The 20,952-nt window shown below is 44.3% G+C and overlaps 1 protein-coding gene across 5 annotated transcripts in view; it reads left to right on the top strand.

The window, feature by feature from the left end:
* wasf1 (WASP family member 1) overlaps positions 1 to 20,583 on the top strand; it is a 258,562-nt gene extending 237,979 nt beyond the window's left edge. For 4 of the 5 annotated variants that reach the window (XM_072500005.1, XM_072500001.1, XM_072500003.1 and 1 more), the window contains 5 exons: positions 5,128 to 5,242; positions 7,909 to 8,078; positions 11,790 to 11,981; positions 14,622 to 15,256; positions 19,630 to 20,583. In XM_072500005.1, coding sequence (XP_072356106.1) covers positions 5,128 to 5,242; positions 7,909 to 8,078; positions 11,790 to 11,981; positions 14,622 to 15,256; positions 19,630 to 19,787 — 1,270 coding nt within the window. In that variant the 3' untranslated portion in view covers positions 19,788 to 20,583. The remainder of the gene's footprint in view (positions 1 to 5,127; positions 5,243 to 7,908; positions 8,079 to 11,789; positions 11,982 to 14,621; positions 15,257 to 19,629) is intronic. The other variant, XM_072500002.1, reaches the window with a different exon arrangement.
* Positions 20,584 to 20,952: the final 369 nt, after the last annotated feature.

Here is a 20,952-nt window from a genome sequence, read left to right as displayed (position 1 = left end):
TGACAATTCATACAGGCTCGTCCGAAACGACGAGATGGACCCTAAGTCACACCATGCAGCTTTGGCAACCCTCATCCATTCACGAGTATGGCATCCGGGAGAAGATGATGACATTGAGTCTGGCTCCCAAAACGAGAACCCCTTTGAGACCCTGTTCGCAACTGATAACTGAGGTGACCAGATGATGTTTTAAAAGGAACCGCTTGGAAGAACGGTGTCCTTTCCGATGGAACCTGCACGATATTTGTTGCATGTTTGTTTGTTTATGTTTGCCTAATGTTCTTTGTTTCAGTTTAAACTGCTTCCACGGCCACACGCCATATTTGTCGGCAGAAACCTGTGAAAACTTGCCAGCACGCTTATCAGCAGAAACCGCTGAGAGCTTGCCAGACCCCCGTTCATAACTGCTCTTCTGGTTCGACGGTAGAACCTTTACAGCAACCCCCCACAATGACTACATTTTTTCCTGTTCTTGCCGATTGCTCAGGCAGTGGAGAAACGGCATTGGTCTCCGCCCTGCCTGAGGACCCCCCTCTGGTCAACTACGCTCAGGTAGAGCACATACGGCATTAATTACCATCCTACCCGGGGATTCCATCCAAATCTTACCCGCCGCAGCCCATACGCACCATTTTTGGCTCATTATGTTCAAAATTCTTTTGTTTGGTTTTGGCAACCCTTAGGATTGCTTCCCTATGCTATTTACATCCTCAAACACTGGGATGGTAAATCACACAGGCTGCGAGACGGCTCGCAGTACGGCAGTATTTTCTTAGATGTCTAGTCCAAATTTTCGGTTTAAAAAAAAAATGAGTGAGTCACACATTGTGACAAATTATAAAGGGAAATTGGCACTAAAAGACAGACATGCTAACATTCAAGATATTACACAAGATAGTAACAGATATTATGCTTGTGTCCATAGAACTCTGGAACCTCAGGAACTCCAGAGGAGGAAAAAAAGGAAGAGAAGAAAGAAGAGAACAATGAAGACGTCATACGTGTTTTTCGTCGTTATTGTAATTTGTATCCGGTTCCGCGCGAATGCGAACCCCCTGACCCCACCCCCCCCCCCCCGGCCGTCAATGATTCACTTCCCCATAGCACCCAGAGCCCAGTGACAAGTAACAACACGCCATCATGGTGTGATAGGTTTATAACATGGTACTCCCTTTCATACGTAATTGAATCCCTTGTAGTATTGGCGATATTCTGCAGCATCGTACAGACTATCCGCATGAGAAAATGGCGAAGGAGAGCCTACCGCTCTCGCATCCTGGTATACAGGATGAGATCCCCTATTTTCGGTTTTCACCAGGCCCCCGAACCCCTGGATCTACAATAAAGAACATTCGTTTACGTGATTTGTAAATAAAGAAAGATTGTACAACTGTATTTGACCTCCAAGCCAGAGGAAAATGTGAATGCTGCTATTATTTTTTGTATTGTTAGGAAGTTAGTATGATTGGATGTTTAAGTGAGTGTCGTTTATGGAAGATAGTTAGAGGTACCGTTTTTTTATGTTGTAATGCTGTTGTGATATACCGCCCTGTTGTGACATACCGCCACTTAGAATTGTTCGTAAAAAAAATTTCATACATAGTTATGGTCAGTGTAGAGGCCATGGAAGAGTGCTTGCTGGGTCAGGGAGTGAAGACAATGCAGTTATGTGATCCTTCAGGCTCTCGCATTCGGGATCACAAGGAGGGAGTGTAGCCACCTGGGTTGGCCACTTCCCGACTTAAAATGGAGATCCGCAAAGACTGCAGGGAAATTCAGTCAAGCCAGGAAAAACTATCAGGTGCAAAGTTCCTGTGTATTAAAACTTGCAGAAACCCAGACAGCACTGAAACTCACAGCCATCTGCATATTAATGAGCGATCCCCGGGAACAATTGAAACATTTAAGGTGAATAAGGCCAAGCCAGACTCCTCGGCACCAGCAGGAGCCAAGACAAAGGAAAGCCAACGGACACTCGGGGACTGCCCAGCGATCAGGGAACGGCTCCAGTATTGGAGAAATCGATCCAAGTGATCGGAACATAGTCCAATCACTTGGAACCAGATACGGGGTCCGCCCCGAATGGCGTGAAGCCCCTGGGGACTATAAAGTAGAGTCCCCAAGTTCAAATCGTCCTTCTTGGCAGGGTCACTCAGCAGCGCGAACCAACCCTTGACAGTGAACTGCCTAAGTTGCTGCACCAACCAAGTAAGTCTCCAGCCAACGCACGCTACGAGATAGGCGCTCCTTGCTTCTAGTCTGTACCAGCTTTGAAGCCTGCAGATTCAGAACCCGAACAAAAGGCCATTTGTTCCCCTGACCTGGTGGGCCAGTCCAAAGCTAAGTATAGGCCTATAGTGTTAGAGATAGTCTAGTAAGTAGAGTTTTATGCATGAGTAGTGATTGACTGTATAATAAATGTGGTTTGATTTGAAACTTACTAACTGGTGTATTGAGTTATTGATCAGTACTTGAGCTTGAACCTCGTGATGGTATAAAGATACCTGGCGACTCTAGAGCAAAGGTTATAGAAACAGCAAATTAAGCAAAGATACAACGGGCAACATTTAAGAGCCAACCAAAAGTTAGCAACAAGCTCCAAGGTTGATCTGAGTATCAAACCTTTCCTTGCACTTGTTTATTTGTTCTTTTTCAAGAATTTATCTATTTTTACTTTTAAAGCTATATGGGTTCTGTTTCCATTACTGTTTGTGTTTTCAAATGCCTCCATGGGCCTACCCAGCCCTATCTCTACAATCTCCTCCAACTCCACAACTCTGATATTTGTACTGCTCTCACTTTGGCTTCTTGGGCATCCCCAATTTTTAATCACTCCACATTTAGTAGCTGCACCTTCAGTTGCCTAGGCCCCAACTCTGCAATGCCCTCCATAGACCTCTCCACCTCTCTAACTTGATTTCCTCCTTTTGGATACTCAAAATCAACCACTTTGATCAAATGTTTGGTCAACTGACCTAATACTTACTTTGGTGACTCAACGTCAAATTCTGTTTCATCCCATTAGCCTTTTTCATTATTTCGGCACGTGATGAAACAGAATTTGACATTGAAGATCTTAAATATATGCCCTTCAGTTGCTACTTAAGAATACAAATTTCCACCGATTCTAGCACTGTTTTTGTTCAAGTATCTATCAGACAACGTCTTTCCGAAGTTAACTGCAGACTCGAGAAGTGTTTTGATATTTGGAGAGAGTCCAATGCAAACGCACAATTGTGAAAACCATTGCCCTGTGCTGCAGACGATCTATTAAAAATTCATTTGGACTGTGAAGGAGGCTTTTGTTACATAGGTCACATGACAGTTTAAAACCCCTAAAATGTGCCAGTGATGGTTATCCCCCTCACTCCTGTACACCATATATATGATAAGCCTGTGAAGGTAGCATGTACTGTGAAGGTGGACTACATTTAAAGAATGAGGAACAATAGACACAATGTTTGAACATTTTTTGTACAAATGTCACCAACTGTTTAGACTTAGACGGTATATTGGCATTAGCTGAATTGCTTATTTGTCGAGCCGCTGCAGGCACAATGGGCTAAATGGCCTCCTTCTGTGCTGTAATGATTCTGTGAAGTTCCAACATGCTAAAATTTTTAGAAGTGTTGAATGCAGTATTGTTTTGTTAGTTACATGTGGTATCTATTTTAACCACTAGATGGCAGAAACTGACCACGGAAGTGGATGTATAATTGCATTCAGACTTGAGTCAGTGGCCCAACGAGGAAACCTAGTTTTCACTGACATTTGCTCTCCTCTTTTAGATTAACTTTATAATTTTCTTTGGCCACCTTGGTTTGGGAAAGATCTTGTCTCACCAATTATTTAAATCTTATGATGTATTGGTCCAAAAGCCCCCCCCCCCCCCCCCCAGTAAAATTTCTTTACATTGCTTTTTTTCTCCCTCAATTTTTTTTTACCTCCTTCCGTACTTATTGGATACAGTTCAGTAAATACAGACCAATCTCTAGTACCTCAGTCAAATAATCATCTCAGAAGATTGATGTTATTAGACCACCAAAGACATTGCAGCCAAGTTTAATCTATTCTCTCTCAATACCCACATTTCTGCTCCAATTCTTTGGGCTGATGTAGTTCATTGGGGAAACTGAACCACAATAATTAATCTGTCCAATGCTAGATGTACCAATTGCCATAACGAATGTCACTGAGATTATGAATGTCACTGAGATTATGAATACAGAAATAGGAAGTCCAGTCCTTATTCCACCATTCTGTTGGATCATAGCTGATCATTCTGCTTTCACACCATTTCTTCATAACCCTTGGTACTCTCATCTAACAGGAATCAGTTCAATTGGTTTCAAATATTTCAATTGACCCAGCTCATACAGCATTTTGGGAGAGAGTTCAAAATGTCACTACCCTTTGTGTGGCAATTTTGCTCCCCAATGGTCAGGTTCTAGTTTTAAGATTATAACCCCTTGATGTGGATTCCACCAGAGGGAATAACTTGTCTGTACTGGCAATATCGCCTCCAATACTTCCCCAAAGATGTATGTTTTGAGGCTCAGTGTCTAAAACTGCACTCTACTCCATATAGGGTCTGACCAATACACTGCAGAATTGAAACAAGACATCCTGACTTTTTTGCGTTCTATTCCCCTCATGAGACCAAATTGAAGTGTTTAAACTTGAAGGGTCCAGCTGGAGTGGATAGGAAAGCCGTATTTCCTTATTTGAGGGGTCCATAATCGGGGAGGGAAGGATTTATGGTAAGAGTTTTGAGGGGTAAATCTTTCACCCAGAGGATGGGAAGTGCCTGGAACTCGTTGCTTGAAAGGATGGACCAGACAGCAACATCTGACATTTAAAAAGTACTTGGATGTGCACAGAGTGTTGTCATGGACCAAGAGCTGGAAAGCGAGACCAGATTAGATCCTTGACAGCCAGCATGCAAACGATGAGCCAATTGACTGCCTCAAATGTTGTGAATTCTAATCATTCCATGAGATAAAGCAAACTTTTGAGCTATAAAATTCCAATTGCCTAATCTGAATGGCTGCTTACTGCCTTTCTTAAATGTCACATTGTTTTCTCTGGCGTTGAATAAATTATTCTAATATTATTGTGTTGCTGCAGAGATGATGGTAAAGATGGCTTGAAGTTCTACACAAATCCATCATATTTCTTTGATCTGTGGAAAGAGAAAATGCTTCAGGACACTGAAGATAAGAGGAAAGAACGGAAGCAAAAGGTTATTTTCATTGAATTTATACTTTCTAAAACAGAATTTGCATTTGTTTAAATGCACTGAAAGAATGAATGCAGGCATTTATTGCATGAAATGTGAACACCAAATTCAAGTCTTTGCCAGCATTAAACTATAGTCACAAATGCCTACTTCTCAGTTGCTTGGTTTCAGAACCTCATTGCTCATCTCTTCCTTTTTAATATGCCACATATATTCTCCACATCATTTATAATATGCTTTAGCAAAACTTTATGATTTCAATTAAACCTATCTGCACAGTCACTCCACATTCCAGTATTTTGCAACCTTGTATTAAAAATAGATATATACTGTCTTTAAATAGATGTTATGTGGAGATGCCAGCGTTGGACTGGGGTGAGCACTGTAAGAACTCTTACAACACCAGATTAAAGTCCAACAGGTTTGTTTCAAATCACCTAGCTTTCGGAGCACTGCCCCTTCCTCCGGTGAATGAAGAGGTAGGTTCCAGAAACATTTATATAGACAAAATCAAAGATGCAAGATGACACTTTGAATACGAGCATTTGCAGGTAATTAAGTCTTTACAGAGCCAGAGAGAGGGGTAACCCTAGGTTAAAGAGGTGTGAATTGTCTCAAGTCAGGACAGTTGGTAGGATTTCGCAAGCCCAGGCCAGATGATGGGGGGGTGAATGTAATGCAACATGAATCCAAGGTCCCGGTTGAGGCCGTACTCATGTGTGCGGAACTTGGCATTGTCGCGCGTCCTGAAGGCTGCCTTGGAGAACGCTTACCCGAAGATCAGAGGCTGAATGTCCTTGACTGCTGAAGTGTTCCCCGACTGGAAGGTTCCCCTTACTCAAAGAAGATGTCGCAGCCTTCAACACGTCACCGATGAAGACAAACATCTTGCCACGGTCATCCCCACATCCCAATATTGCCTTCAAACAACCACGCAACCTCAAACAAACCATTATTTGCAGCAAACTACCCAGCCTTCAGAACAGCGACCACGACACCACACAACACTGCCATGGCAATCTCTGCAAGACGTGCCAGATCATCGACATGGGTACCACCATTACACGTGAGAACACCACCCACCAGGTACGCGGTACATACTCGTGCGACTCGACCAACGTTGTCTAACTCATACGCTGCAGGAAAGGATGTCCCGAAGCGTGGTACATTGGCGAGACCATGCAGACGCTGCGACAATGGATGAACGGACATCGTACGACAATCGCCAGGCAGGAATGTTCCCTTCTAGTCGAGGAACACCAGCAGTCAAGGGCATTCAGCCTCGGATCTTCAGGTAAGCGTTCTCCAAGGCAGCCTTCAGGACGCGCGACAACGCAGAGCAGAAACTTGTAGCCAAGTTCCGCACGCATGGGTACGGCCTCAACCGGGACCTTGGATTCATGTTGCATTACATTCACCCCCCCCCCCCCCCCCCCCCATCATCTGGCCTGGGCTTGCGAAATCCTACCAACTGTCCTGGCTTGAGACAATTCACACCTCTTTAACCTAGGGTTACCCCTCTCTCTGGCTCTGTAAAGACTTCGTTACCTGCAAATGCTCGCATTCAAAGTATTGTCTTGCATCTTTGACTTTGTCTGTATAAATGTTTCTGGAACCTACCTCTTCATTCACCTGAGGAAGGAGCAGTGCTCCAAAAGCTAGTGTTTTGAAACAAACCTGTTGGACTTTAACCTGGTGTTGTATGACTTCTTACTTTAAATAGATGGATCACTTTGCAAAATCAAAGTACGAGGGATGGTGTAAATCTGAAATAAAAACAGAAAATGCTCAGCAGGACAGGCAGCATCTGTGGGGAGAGAAACAAAGTTTGGACAAGATCTTCCTAAGTGCGAACAGAGTTCCCGAGCAAGCACATTTAGCTGCGTGTTTCACAACATTCAAAGTGCCGAGAAGCACATGGTTATTCAACGTGACTCGCTTTGAATAAGGGGCCTAAACGGAAAACATGCGGTCGGGGCTGCACACAGCCCCGTTTTTTTCGAGCGGTGCTCCCCATTGTAGCAAGAAATCGGGGCACCATTTTTAACGGCCCGCCAGCCTACTGCAACCAAAGTGACAGATGGAATGACACTGGCACTGCCGGGGTACCCAGGTAGCACCAGCAGTGTCAGGGCACCACCCTGCCCAAAGAGCACGCAGCTGGGGGCCTCCGATCCCCTTGGAGACCCCCACGTGTGTCATTCCATCTGGTCCCCGTTTGTGGGTACCAGTACCAAACGGCGCTTGCTTGAGGTCCCCAAGGCGAAGGTATTGAATCCCAAAGCCTCGGGTTCCTTGGAAATCTGCACATTAACGTAAGGCTTACTGCCTCGCTCTAATATGCATATTTGCCAAAAGCTGATTGTGAGCGGGATTCCCCTTGCAACGTCTCGTGAGATTGCGTTAATTTCGCGCGGCGTTTGCGAGCTGGGTAGATTCCAGGAGTGGGGTCTCCCATATTTCACCGACCACGCCGCACCACGGCAAGCTGCTTCTCCGGCGCAACGTGGCCGGAAGATTGCGCCCAGTGTTTCTGGTCCATGACCTTTTGTAATGGCTTTGCAATCATTTTTGAACACAATAGTATCTGACCACTTTATGTACTCTTAAACCAATGTGGCCTTAATTTCATGAGTATCTCACTTAAGTTCACCAAATTTAATTTGTAGCAGAAACCAATAGATCGTCCTCGAGAACCAGACAAAATGCCTAGAGCACCTCAGGACAGACGAAAGGTCTGGGAAAAGCAGGCACCAGGTCTAGAGCTCGCAGTTGATGGAGATTTTCCACAGAAACACAGAGATAATATGAATGGACCACCAGTGCACCCTGAACCAAGGTTTGTTTCAATACTACTTCAAATATTTGAAATCCATGCATCGTGTTTGCATATTCTTGTAGAAGTCAAAATGTAAGATAAGTATATCTAGGATTTGTACTGTAGGATTTATTGACACCTGTTACGCAAAATAACATGTACATTAAAGCATTGGAAACTATTAGTAATGTTATGGAAATGCCACTCCTGAATGAAAACTACATTCTTGTGTATTTTGTGATGTGTACGATTGCATTGCCATTAATAATTATGATATGTAATGCACTGTCTTAAAGAGTGATGCAGACAAATTCAATAAGGTTCCAAAGGGATGGGATATATACAAGGAGAAAATTGCAGAACTGTGGAGAAGAAGCTAGGGGGTGAATAATTCTTTCTTTCAAAAGACCCAACATAAGCAGGATGGGATGTGGACATGATACTCTGAATATGTAGTTATTTCCTGCCCACTCCAGTAGAATGAGATGTTAACAAAGAACAAACAAAGAACAAAAAAATGTACAGCACAGGAACAGGCCCTTCGGCCCTCCAAGCCCGTGCCGACCATGCTGCCCGACTAAACTACAATCTTCTACACTTCCTGGGTCTGTATCCCTCTATTCCCATCCTATTCATGTATTTGTCAAGATGCCCCTTAAATGTCACTATCGTCCCTGCTTCCACCACCTCCTCCGGTAGCGAGTTCCAGGCACCCACTACCCTCTGCGTAAAAAACTTGCCTCGTACATCTACTCTAAACCTTGCCCCTCTCACCTTAAACCTATGCCCCCTAGTAATTGACCCCTCTACCCTGGGGAAAAGCCTCTGACTATCCACTCTGTCTATGCCCCTCATAATTTTGTATACCTCTATCAGGTCTCCCCTCAACCTCCTTCGTTCCAGTGAGAACAAACCGAGTTTATTCAACCGCTCCTCATAGCTAATGCCCTCCATACCAGGCAACATTCTGGTAAATCTCTTCTGCACCCTCTCTAAAGCCTCCACATCCTTCTGGTAGTGTGGCGACCAGAATTGAACACTATACTCCAAGTGTGGCCTAACTAAGGTTCTATACAGCTGCAACATGACTTGCCAATTCTTATACTCAATGCCCCGGCCAATGAAGGCAAGCATGCCGTATGCCTTCTTGACTACCTTCTCCACCTGTGTTGCCCCTTTCAATGACCTGTGGACCTGTACTCCTAGATCTCTTTGACTTTCAATACTCTTGAGGGTTCTACCATTCACTGTATATTCCCTACCTGCATTAGACCTTCCAAAATGCATTACCTCACATTTGTCCGGATTAAACTCCATCTGCCATCTCTCCGCCCAAGTCTCCAAACAATCTAAATCCTGCTGTATCCTCCGACAGTCCTCATCGCTATCCGCAATTCCACCAACCTTTGTGTCGTCTGCAAACTTACTAATCAGACCAGTTACATTTTCCTTCAAATCATTTATATATACTACAAAGAGCAAAGGTCCCAGCACTGATCCCTGTGGAACACCACTGGTCACAGCCCTCCAATGAGAAAAGCATCCTTCCATTGCTACTCTCTGCCTTCTATGGCCTAGCCAGTTCTGTATCCACCTTGCCAGCTCACCCCTGATCCCATGTGACTTCACCTTTTGTACTAGTCTACCATGAGGGACCTTGTCAAAGTCCTTACTGAAGTCCATATAGACAACATCCACTGCCCTACCTGCATCAATCATCTTAGTGACCTCCTCGAAAAACTCTATCAAGTTAGTGAGACACGACCTCCCCTTCACAAAACCGTGCTGCCTCTCACTAATACGTCCATTTGCTTCCAAATGGGAGTAGATCCTGTCTCGAAGAATTCTCTCCAGTAATTTCCCTACCACTGAAGTAAGGCTCACCGGCCTGTAGTTCCCGGGATTATCCTTGCTACCCTTCTTAAACAGAGGATTCTCCAGTCTGGCTATTCTCCAGTCCTCCGGGACATCCCCTGAAGACAGCGAGGATCCAAAGATTTCTGTCAAGGCCTCAGCAATTTCCTCTCCAGCCTCCTTCAGTATTCTGGGGTAGATCCCATCAGGCCCTGGGGACTTATCTACCTTAATATTTTTTAAGACACCCAACACCTCGTCTTTTTGGATCTCAATGTGACCCAGGCTATCTACACACCCTTCTCCAGACTCAACATCTACCAATTTCTTCTCTTTGGTGAATACTGATGCAAAGTATTCATTTAGTACCTCGCCCATTTCCTCTGGCTCCACACATAGATTCCCTTGCCTATCCTTCAGTGGGCCAACCCTTTCCCTGGCTACCCTCTTGCTTTTTATGTACGTGTAAAAAGCCTTGGGATTATCCTCAACCCTATTTGCCAATGACTTTTCGTGACCCCTTCTAGCCCTCCTGACTCCTTGCTTAAGTTCCTTCCTACTTTCCTTTTATTCCACGCAGGCTTTGTCTGTTCCCAGCCTTTTAGCCCTGACAAATGCCTCCTTTTTCTTTTTGACGAGGCCTACAATATCTCTCGTCATCTAAGGTTCCCAAAAATTGCCGTATTTATCCTTCTTCCTCACAGGAACATGCCGGTCCTGAATTCCTTTCAACTGACACTTGAAAGCCTCCCACATGTCAGATGTTGATTTGCCCTCAAACATCCGCCCCCAATCTATGTTCTTCAGTTCCCGCCTAATATTGTTATAATTAGCCTTCCCCCAATTTAGCACCTTCATCCTAGGACCACTCTTATCCTTGTCCACCAGTACTTTAAAACTTACTGAATTGTGGTCACTGTTACCGAAATGCTCCCCTACTGAAACATCTACCACCTGGCCGGGCTCATTCCCCAATACCAGGTCCAGTACCGCCCCTTCCCTAGTTGGACTGTCTACATATTGTTTTAAGAAGCCCTCCTGGATGCTCCTTACAAACTCCGCCCCGTCTAAGCCCCTGGCACTAAGTGAGTCCCAGTCAATATTGGGGAAGTTGAAGTCTCCCATCACCACAACCCTGTTGTTTTTACTCTTTTCCAAAATCTGTCTACCTATCTGCTCCTCTATCTCCCGCTGGTTGTTGGGAGGCCTGTAGTAAACCCCCAACATTGTGACTGCACCCTTCTTATTCCTGATCTCTACCCATATAGCCTCACTGCCCTCTGAGGTGTCCTCTCGCAGTACAGCTGTGATATTCTACGGAACCAGTAGCGCAACTCCGCCTCCCCTTTTACATCCCCCTCTATCCCCCCTGAAAAATCTAAATCCTGGAACGTTTAGCTGCCAATCCTGCCCTCCCCTCAACCAGGTCTCTGTAATGGCAACAACATTATAGTTCCAAGTACTAATCCAAGCCCTAAGTTCATCTGCCTTACCCGTAATACTTGCATTAAAACATATGCACTTCAGGCCATCAGACCCGCTGTGTTCAGCAATTTCTCCCTGTCTGCTCTGCCTCAGAGCCACACTGTCCCTATTCCCTAGTTCTCCCTCAATGCTCTCACCTTCTGACCTATTGCTCCCGTGCCCACCCCCCTGCCATACTAGTTTAAACAAACTAATTTGAATTATCAAGCCTTTTTTTTAATAAAGACACTTGCTGATTAGAGGATGAATTAGGCTTGTAGCCTGTTAATTTTGGTCCATTGATTCTTATGACTCATCCAGTGGCCAAACTGTGCGCAATGAATTGCTAGTAGGCCAAGCATAATATGTAAAGAGAAAATAATTCTGTAGTGATAATTTTGTTTTTTCTTTAAGGATGGAAACATATGTTGATCATCCAGATGACCACCTTGACCATCTCGTACAGTCCACAGTACCTTTTAGACATATTAGTGAACATGCCACTGGAATGAATGACAAACTGTTTGTTTCAAGACCACATGAACCACCTCCTCCACCACCAGTACAGACAGCAGTTGACATGAAGCCAGTGCTACCAGCTTTTAGGTAATTAAAATTTGCTGCAGTCTTTATGAGTATTGACTGATTCCAGAAGCAAACCTGATTGTACCCACATAGATGCCAAATGCAAATTAAGATCAGCTTTGCATTGTTTTAATCAATACCTGCTTCCATTTTTATCAATAGCCAGTTTATTACTTAAATGGCTTCTTGTCCTGCTCCTGCACCATTACCTCTGATCTCCCCCAAGGATCTGTCCTTGGCCCATGCTGCCCCTTGATGACATCATCTGAAAGCACAGCAGTGTTCATTTTCACATACACGTAGAAGACCTCCAACTCAATGCCACCTTTCTTGACGGCTTTGCTGTTGATACATTTTCAGACTGCTTATCCAACAGTCAGTACCGGATGAGCAGATATAACCTCCAGTTAAATATAGGGAAGGTTGAACCCATTGTCTTCTGTTCCCAATCCAACTGGTTTCCTAGGTACTGACTTCATGCCTCTCCCGGCAACAGATTAAACCAGTCTGTTTGTCACCTTGGTCTTGCATTTGATCCTGAGGTGATCTTCCAACCACAAATATTTTGCTGCATCATTAAGACTGCCTACTTCCACTTTTGTAAGATGACCTGGCTTCATTCCTGTCTCCATTCACCTGATGTTAGAACTCTCATGCTTTGTTACTTCTAAACATCAGCAAAAGCTCCACCCTTCTAGTTGTGCATCCCAGCTTTCTATTTGCCTTTATTTCCCCCACATGGCTCATTTTCAATATCAAAGGTAACATAAAGTTGTAACTTTCACCAGCTCCTGTGGTAATTCTGGTCCCTTTATTGTGTACACATGCTATTTTGTTCATGCACTTAAATGCCATCTGTATTGTAAATTTGACTTCTTTAGCAAAACTTTTACTTCAGAATTTTATGGTAAAGAAGGAAGCTAATCATCCCAATGTTCCTGTCCTGGCTCTTTTAAAGAGCTATTCAATTGGTCCCATTCCCTTCCTGTTTCCCCATAAGAATGGGAGTAATTGGATTGCTCCTTCAAAGAGTCAGCACAGCAATAATGCATTGAATGGCCACCCCCTGTGTTACACCAATCTACACAGTTAAATGTTTTGCAGAAGATTTTATACTTCTAATGCTCTCCAGTGTTGGCTTACACGCTTACCATTGATCTTTTCTCCTTTAAGCCTTTTTTCCTTTACTTACTGACAATCTATTAAATGATATTTGTCCAGACATTGATCCATTCAGCACCTACTCCATTTTCTTATATCCATATACAAGCCCATAAGGTTCCCTGAATTCCCATTGATTTTAATTTGATAGAGTAAAAGAATATTAAAGGGATCTGTAATGTCAGTTAATCTATATTGTGGGAAATTGCACTATTTATTTATATAGTATCCTGCAAAAGGTCAATAGTTTTTGCCCAACAGGACCTTCTACGTCCATCCTGACTGTTCATTTGTAAACTAGTTTTTACAATTTGTTCATTGGATGTGGATGTCATTGGCGAGACAGCAATTATTGCCCATCCCAAAAGCCCTTGAGAAGGTGATAGTGAGCTGCCTTCTTGAACCACTGCTCTTCATGTGGTTCAGGTACACCCATGGTGTTGTTAGACAGGGAGCTTCAGGATCTTGACCCAGTGACAGTGAGGAATGGCGTTATATTTCCAAGTCACAATAGCGAGTGACTTGGAGGGCAACCTCTATGTGGTGGTCTTCTCATGCATATGCTCCCTTTATCCTTCTAGATGGTAGTGGGTTTGGGAGGTGCTGTCAAAGGAGCCGGGTTGAGTTGCTGCAGTGCGTCTTGTAGATGGTGCACATGGTGCTTACGGCTGCCATTGTGCGTTCGTGGTGGAGGGAGTGACTGTGGACGGGGTGCTAATTAAGCAGGCTGGTTTGTCCTGGATGGTGTTGGGCTTCTGAGTGTTGTTAGAGCTGCATTCATCCAGGCAAGTGTAGAGTATTCCATTACACTCCTGACTTTGTGCCTTGTGGACAGGTTTTGGGGAATCCGGTGAGTTACTCACCACAGGATTCCTAGCCTGCTGTTATAGCCCAGTATTTTTCTGGCTAGACCAGTTCAATTTCTGGTTAATGGTAACTACCAGGAGGTCCTCCTCCACATCTTCTCAATATACGTACCCTCTATTGATGTAATATTCGACTTATGGTAATGTGATTTGAGTGAGGGGAGGGGAAGAGGTGAGGGTGATTTTAATCTCAAATATTAAGGCTGTTAATTTTATACTTGCATATTTCATCCTTATCCCAACTTCTAAAAGCCGAGATAGCCTTTCAACTAGTTTACCATTTGGTTTATTACCAGTCCACCTGGTAGCTATGGTCATTCACCATTCTCTTTTGACTGGAATTTTATTTGAATACATAAGATAATTTCCTAGTGAATGACAGGCCCATGAAAACTTTCATTAATTCCATATGCATAATCAGAGGTAGAACCTTGTTCTTTACAAGCTCATGTATTGCTGCCAGAGATCAACTTTATTGCTTTACTTTCACCTCGGTTTTCTCATTGATTTTATATTATTCTATTTGACATATAAAGATAATTTTATAAGTTGAGTAAATTGCCTTTTGCCTTGTCTATTTGGTTAAAGTGTCATGGATGTTTGTGCTAAAGATATATTTGGGTATTCTTTTCAGTTCCAACTCTGATTTAATGGATCATCGACTTAGATCACCAGCAACCAGCAAAGCAACAGTTTTTGTGAGCCCTGCTGTTCCACCTCCACCTCCCCCATTACCACCACCACCACCACCTCTCCCTGCTTCTGTGTCAGGGGCTTCAGTCAAAGTTCCCATCAATTCAACACCTCCACTTGCCCCTCCACTGCCACAGCCAATGGTATCTGTACCACCAGCAACACCTCTTCAGATTGCCCCTGGGGTACTCCATCCAGCAGCTCCTCCTGTCGCTCCTCCATTAATAAAGCCTTCCCTTCCAGTTTCTGTCACAGCACCTGTAGTTGATCTGATGACAACCTTTCCAATTCAGACAAATGAAGGGCAGGGACTTCCTCCACCACCACCTCCTCCTCCACCACCACCACCACCTCCCCCACCTGGACCACGATCCTTTTCTCCACTTCCTGGAGGACCTGTCCCACCACCTCCTGGACCCCCTCCTCCACCATCCTTTGGCTCTAGAGCTCCTGTTCCCTTGGTCCCACCATCATCTCCTTCCCAAGCACATCCAGGATCTGAAGCCAAACGGCATCCATCTTCTCTGCCAGTGATCAGTGATGCTAGGAGTGTTTTGCTTGAAGCAATACGCAAGGGTAAGTACACAATACTCTCAACTAAAATTAGCATTGTTTATGCTGGGTTGAAAATGGATCTGCTGTGGCAATGCTTTTGGAAGTGTGTGTTTTTATAAATATATGATGTTGTAACCTAACGGGCGCCTTCTAGTTCACATCTACGTGCTGCTCTTGCATTCAGTTGATTTAATCAGTTCCACCAATTCTCTAATAGTGTTCTGCTTGATGAGATTGAAGCAACAAGACTTCTTCATCTGTGGCCAGGTCTTCAAATCCTGTTTTGCCAACTCAACAATTTTGATCATTTCAACACCCACAATTAGCCACGGCATCAGGCCAAAATTTCTTACAGCAGACATTTATGGTTGATTATTTAACCTCTTCCTTTAAGACAATAAGATATAGGAGCAGAATTAGGCCACTCGGCCCATCGAGTCTGCTCCACCATTCAATCATGGGTAATACTTTTCTCATCCCCATTCTCCTGCCTTCTCTCCATAACCCTGATCCCCTTATTAATCAAGAACCTATCTATCTCTGCCTTAAAGACACCCAGTGATTTGGCCCCCACAGCCTTCTGCGGCAAAGAATTCCACAGATTCACCACCCTCTGGCTGAAGAAATTCCTCCTCATCTCAGTTTTTTTTTAAATAATTTTTATTAAAGTTTTCACAAAATATCAACAACAAAATGTAAAAAGAACCCAATAGAATTAAATACAAAACAAAACAAAACAACCCAGTGCCCCCCTCCCCCATACATAAATGATATATTAACACCCGCCAAAACACATAGCAAATATATACACCCCCTCAGATCCCCCAGTATAGACAAACAAAAATAAAATAGAACCCCCCCCCCCCGGTTGCTGCTGCTGACCATTGTCTACCGTTCTGCCAGGAAGTCCAAGAACGGTTGCCACCGCCTGAAGAACCCTTGCACCGATCCCCTTAAGGCAAATTTTACCCTCTCCAATTTAATAAACCCCGCCATATCGTTGATCGAGGATTCCACGCTTGGGGGCCTCGCATCCTTCCACTGAAGAAGAATCCTTTGCCAGGCGACCAGGGACGCAAAGGCCAGAATACCGGCCGCTTTCGCCTCCTGCACTCCCGGCTCCTCTTCAGCCCCAAATATTGCGAGCCCCCAGTCCGGTTTGACCCTGGATCCTACCACCCTCGACACCGTCCTCGCTACGCCCTTCCAAAATTCCTCCAGCGCTGGGCATGCCCAGAACATATGGGTGTGGTTTGCTGGGCTCCCTGAGCACTTAACACACCTGTCCTCACCCCCCAAAAACCGGCTCATCCTTGTCACGGTCATGTATGCCCTGTGCAGCACCTTAAACTGTATGAGGCTGAGCCTCGCGCACGAAGAGGAAGATTTCACCCTCCCTAGGGCATCTGCCCACGTCCCCTCCTCGATCTCCTCCCCCAACTCCTCCCACTTACCTTTCAGCGCCTCCACCGAGGCCGAGTCCTCCTCCTCCTGCATCACCTGGTATGTTGCCGAGAACTTCCCCTCTCCAACACACAGTCCTGTCCTGTACCGTGCGTGGCGGCAGCAGCGGGAATTCTACCACTTTCCACCTGGCAAATGCCCTTACCTGTAGATACCTAAAGGCGTTTCCCGGGGTGAGCCCGTACTTCTCCTCCAGCTCACCCAGGCTCGCGAACTTGTCTTCCACAAACAGGACCCCCGACCTTCTTATCCCCGCCCTGTGCCACCCCGAAAACCCTCCCATCTATTCTCTCTGGGACAAACCGGTGGTTCCCCCGTATTGGGGTCCACACCGAGACCCTCACTTCCCCCCTGTGCCACCTCTATTGCCCCCAAATTTTGAGGGCAGCCGCCACTACCGGGCTCATGGTATACCTCATTGGAGGGAGTGGCAGCGGCACTGTTGCCAGCGCCTCCAGACTCGTACCCTCACAAGACGCCATCTCCAGCCTCTTCCATGCCGCCCCCTCCCCCTCCATCATCCACCCGCGCACCATCGCCGCATTGGCGGCCCAGTAGTACCCACAGAGGTTGGGCAGCGCCAGTCTCCCCCCCCCCCCATCCCCCCCCCATCCCTACTCTGCTCCAGGAACCCCCTTCTCACCCTCGGAATCCCTCGCGCCCACACAAACCCTGTTATGCTCCTGATGACCCGCCTAAAGAAGGCCTTCAGGATAAGAATGGGGAGGCACTGGAACAGGAACAAAAACCTTGGGCGCACAGTCATCTTGACTGACTGCACCCTACCTACCATGGACAGCGGCAATGCGTCCCACCTCTAAACTCCTCCTCCATTTGCTCCACCAGCCTCGTGAAATTAAGTCTATGCAGAGCCCCCCCAGCTCCTGGCCAGCTGAACCCCCAAATACCTGAAGCTCCTCTCCGCCCTTTTTAGTGGGAGCTCGCCAATCCCCCTCTCCTGGTCCCCTGGGTGAACCACAAACAACTCGCTCTTCCCCATGTTGAGCTTGTACCCTGAAAAATCCCCGAACTCCCTGAGGATCCTCATTACCTCTGGCATTTACCCCACCGGGTCCGCCACATATAGCAGCAAGTCATCCGCATAGAGCTCCCTATGCTCCTCCCCACCCCGCACCAGCCCCCTCCAGCTCCTCGACGTCCTCAGTGCCATAGCCAGGGGTTCAATCGCCAGCGCGAAGAGCAGGGGGGACAAGGGACACCCCTGTCTCGTCCCTCGATGCAACCGAAAGTACTCCGACCTCCTCTTGTTCGTGGCCATACTCGCCATCGGGACCTCGTACAACAGCCTAACCCACCTGACGAACCCCTCCCCAAACCCGAACCTCTTCAGCACCTCCCACAAGTACCCCCACTCTACCCTATCGAAGGCTTTCTCAGCGTCCATCGCCGCCACTATTTCCGCCTCCCCCTCCCTCACCGGCATCATAACTCATCTCACTTTTAAAGGATAGTCCCTTTAGTCTGGGATTGTGTCCTCTACTTTTAGTTTTTCCGACAAGTGGAAACATCCTCTCCACGTCCACTCTATCCAGGCCTCGCAATATCCTGTAAGTTTCAATAAGATCCCCCCTCCTCCTTCTAAACTCCAACGAGTACAGACCCAAAGTCCTCAACTGCTCCTTTGTGCCATTAATTATCCCTATTGATAGAAGTGTGTTAAATTCCTTCCAGCAATCATGGAAATCCATAATTTTGAGAATGTGCTTGGTACTTCTATGAGTATAGTAAGCTTTGAAGGTAGCAATGACACTGTCGTCGATTGGCTGGATGCAAATTTCAAGCACCCTCGCCCCTTTTCTCCTGTAGTATAAATTGTTGTGATTGTTTGAAATTTGGCATTCTTGCCTTTGTCCTGATGAGTGCAAGATGAAATATTTCAGAAATGTCTCTCTTTTCAGAAATATGAAATATCTGTTCCTCTTACTATTTTAATTGATGGTTAGGTTACAGAATAGTCCATAATGACAAATTTTTGTCATGGCTGGGAATAACAAAATGCAGGAAACATTTATCTATCTTTTCAGCTCCAACTCTGAGTTTATCTTTCAAGCTTTTGTTTTGTGGTTTTGGCTGTTTCTGAAATTCACGCAGGGCGGATTGGGATTGGAAACACACTCTTTGTCTTTTTGGTTCCTAATTTGAGCACAACCAATTGATTTGATGGACAAGTGTGTTTCTACTCCTGATTTCCTCAGCCAAGCAATTCAAAAAATTATTACTCATTAATTCATGTGTGCATGTGTCAGGGTGTTCCCTTTAAGATGTAATTGCTTTGCACAGCAGGCTTTTCAATGCTCAGCCCGTTTTAAGTTTTTAAGAGAGCACGACCTGAGTGATACTTAACAGGCTGCTTCACAACAGCACACCCATGCAGCATAGCAGGAGCATTAGTCAGAAGTCAATTAGGTGAACTGCACATGAAATGAGCCCTCGTTATACTATAAATGAATGCACAAACTAACTTGATAGTCACTGGAAGATATTATTCATGGAAAACATACAAAATGTCATTGCAGTCAGGTTCATGTGTACAATTTGTTTGTGTTTTGTCAGTTTTCCTTTATATTTTATATTTAAGGATGTAGTGGTGTGCGTATAGCCTGGCATTGTTGTATCTTGAAAATTATAGCATTATTCCCTCAAATTGAACAAATATAAACAACAGATTTAACACAAATTGCAAACACAAAACTTTGTTCCAACAATATGCTGTCAAATTTTGTTTTTTAAAATTCTAATATAAAAATTCTGAGGCAGCTTTAGGTTGCCTTATTTGCTTTGCAGAGATCATTATTGAAGATTAAAGATTTCTCCACTTTTCAGAATGCACAGCATACGCATCTAATGAAAGGTTTCTCTTCAAATAATAAATTAATTTGAATAATCTACTGTATCTTATTGCTTGGTAGGCATTCAACTTCGCAAAGTGGAAGAGCAACGTGAACAGGAAGCAAAACATGAACAAGTTGGAAATGATGTGGCAACCATTCTGTCCCGACGTATTGCAGTGGAGTACAGTGACTCTGAGGATGATTCTGAGTTTGATGAGGTGGACTGGCTGGAATAATACGACTGACCAACTTGTACAGGGTGGAGTTTGATATTGGCATTCATTGTGGCACTCCATAGGAATCTATCCATTTCATAGTTGGGGGATGTTTTTTGTATTTGTAACACTATAACATTAACTGGGTCACTTGATAGCAGTTTCCTGAGATGGAGGATCACTCGAGTAATTTTTGATTCATTTCACCTTGCATCATTTTTTTAAAATTCAAGCTAGGTGTTTTTGTCTAGGTTACTGTTCTGTGGAGAGATTTGTTTTGTATGTTTATAGAACAAAAACAAACCACTAAGTATTAAAAATGGGACACTGTACAATTCTGAAGATCCTATTTTGAAAATCTTGTGCTTTGTCTGAGTGCACTGGACTTTGAGAGAAGAAATTTGCACCCAAAGTTGAAGGGCAGCTCTGATTTCTACTATAAAGCACATTAGAAATGCTATTTGTAAGCTAGGTCTTGCACTAGTTCTTTCAGATGTGAAGAGACAACATTTAGAAATTATTGCCTAAGTTAGTACTGGATAAACAAACCATATGCACTAATATTCCATCATGAGTAAATGGACTGCCTGTAATAAATAGAAGTCATTGATACATTGTGGTGACTTGCCTTATTCCAATATTAATAATTTAAATGAGACTTCTTTTTGGTTGAATGTACTATTTTGCCTGCACATTGTGTTCATCTGTGAAAACTACTGATTAGAAGACACTGCATTATCTATTTAACGGCAAGTGATATAAAAACAACAGTTTTCCTGGCATTTACTGTATTTAATAAATCAAAATTTGTTTGAAATCTGCTTTCCAAGTGACTACATTCATCTTAAATCCAGAGACTGTTCTTGTGCTTTTTGTTGTATACTCATGGTTCTTGTTTTGTTACTCCCATATAATAATTCAGCAAGTTCAATTCAAGTGTAATGGGTCGTTTCATTTTATTTTGGTGCATTTTGCAGCAGCCCAAATGAACATGTCAACCAAAGTAATGGGAGACTTCTATATCTTGTTAAATCTTGAAATTGAACTAGCAGCCTTTCTTGATGTTGGTCAGTTGGAAATAACATTTAAAGAAAGTAAAGTCTTTAATCTGAACTGCTGTTAAGAGTTATATTATAATTACCGTGCAAAATTGAATAATGCACACAAAGTGGCAATGATTAGTGGG

This window comes from Scyliorhinus torazame, chromosome 4, assembly GCF_047496885.1.
Source record: "Scyliorhinus torazame isolate Kashiwa2021f chromosome 4, sScyTor2.1, whole genome shotgun sequence".
NCBI lineage: Eukaryota > Metazoa > Chordata > Chondrichthyes > Carcharhiniformes > Scyliorhinidae > Scyliorhinus > Scyliorhinus torazame.
Note: the sequence above shows the minus strand (reverse complement) of the source record. Positions and strands in the feature narration are given on the sequence as shown.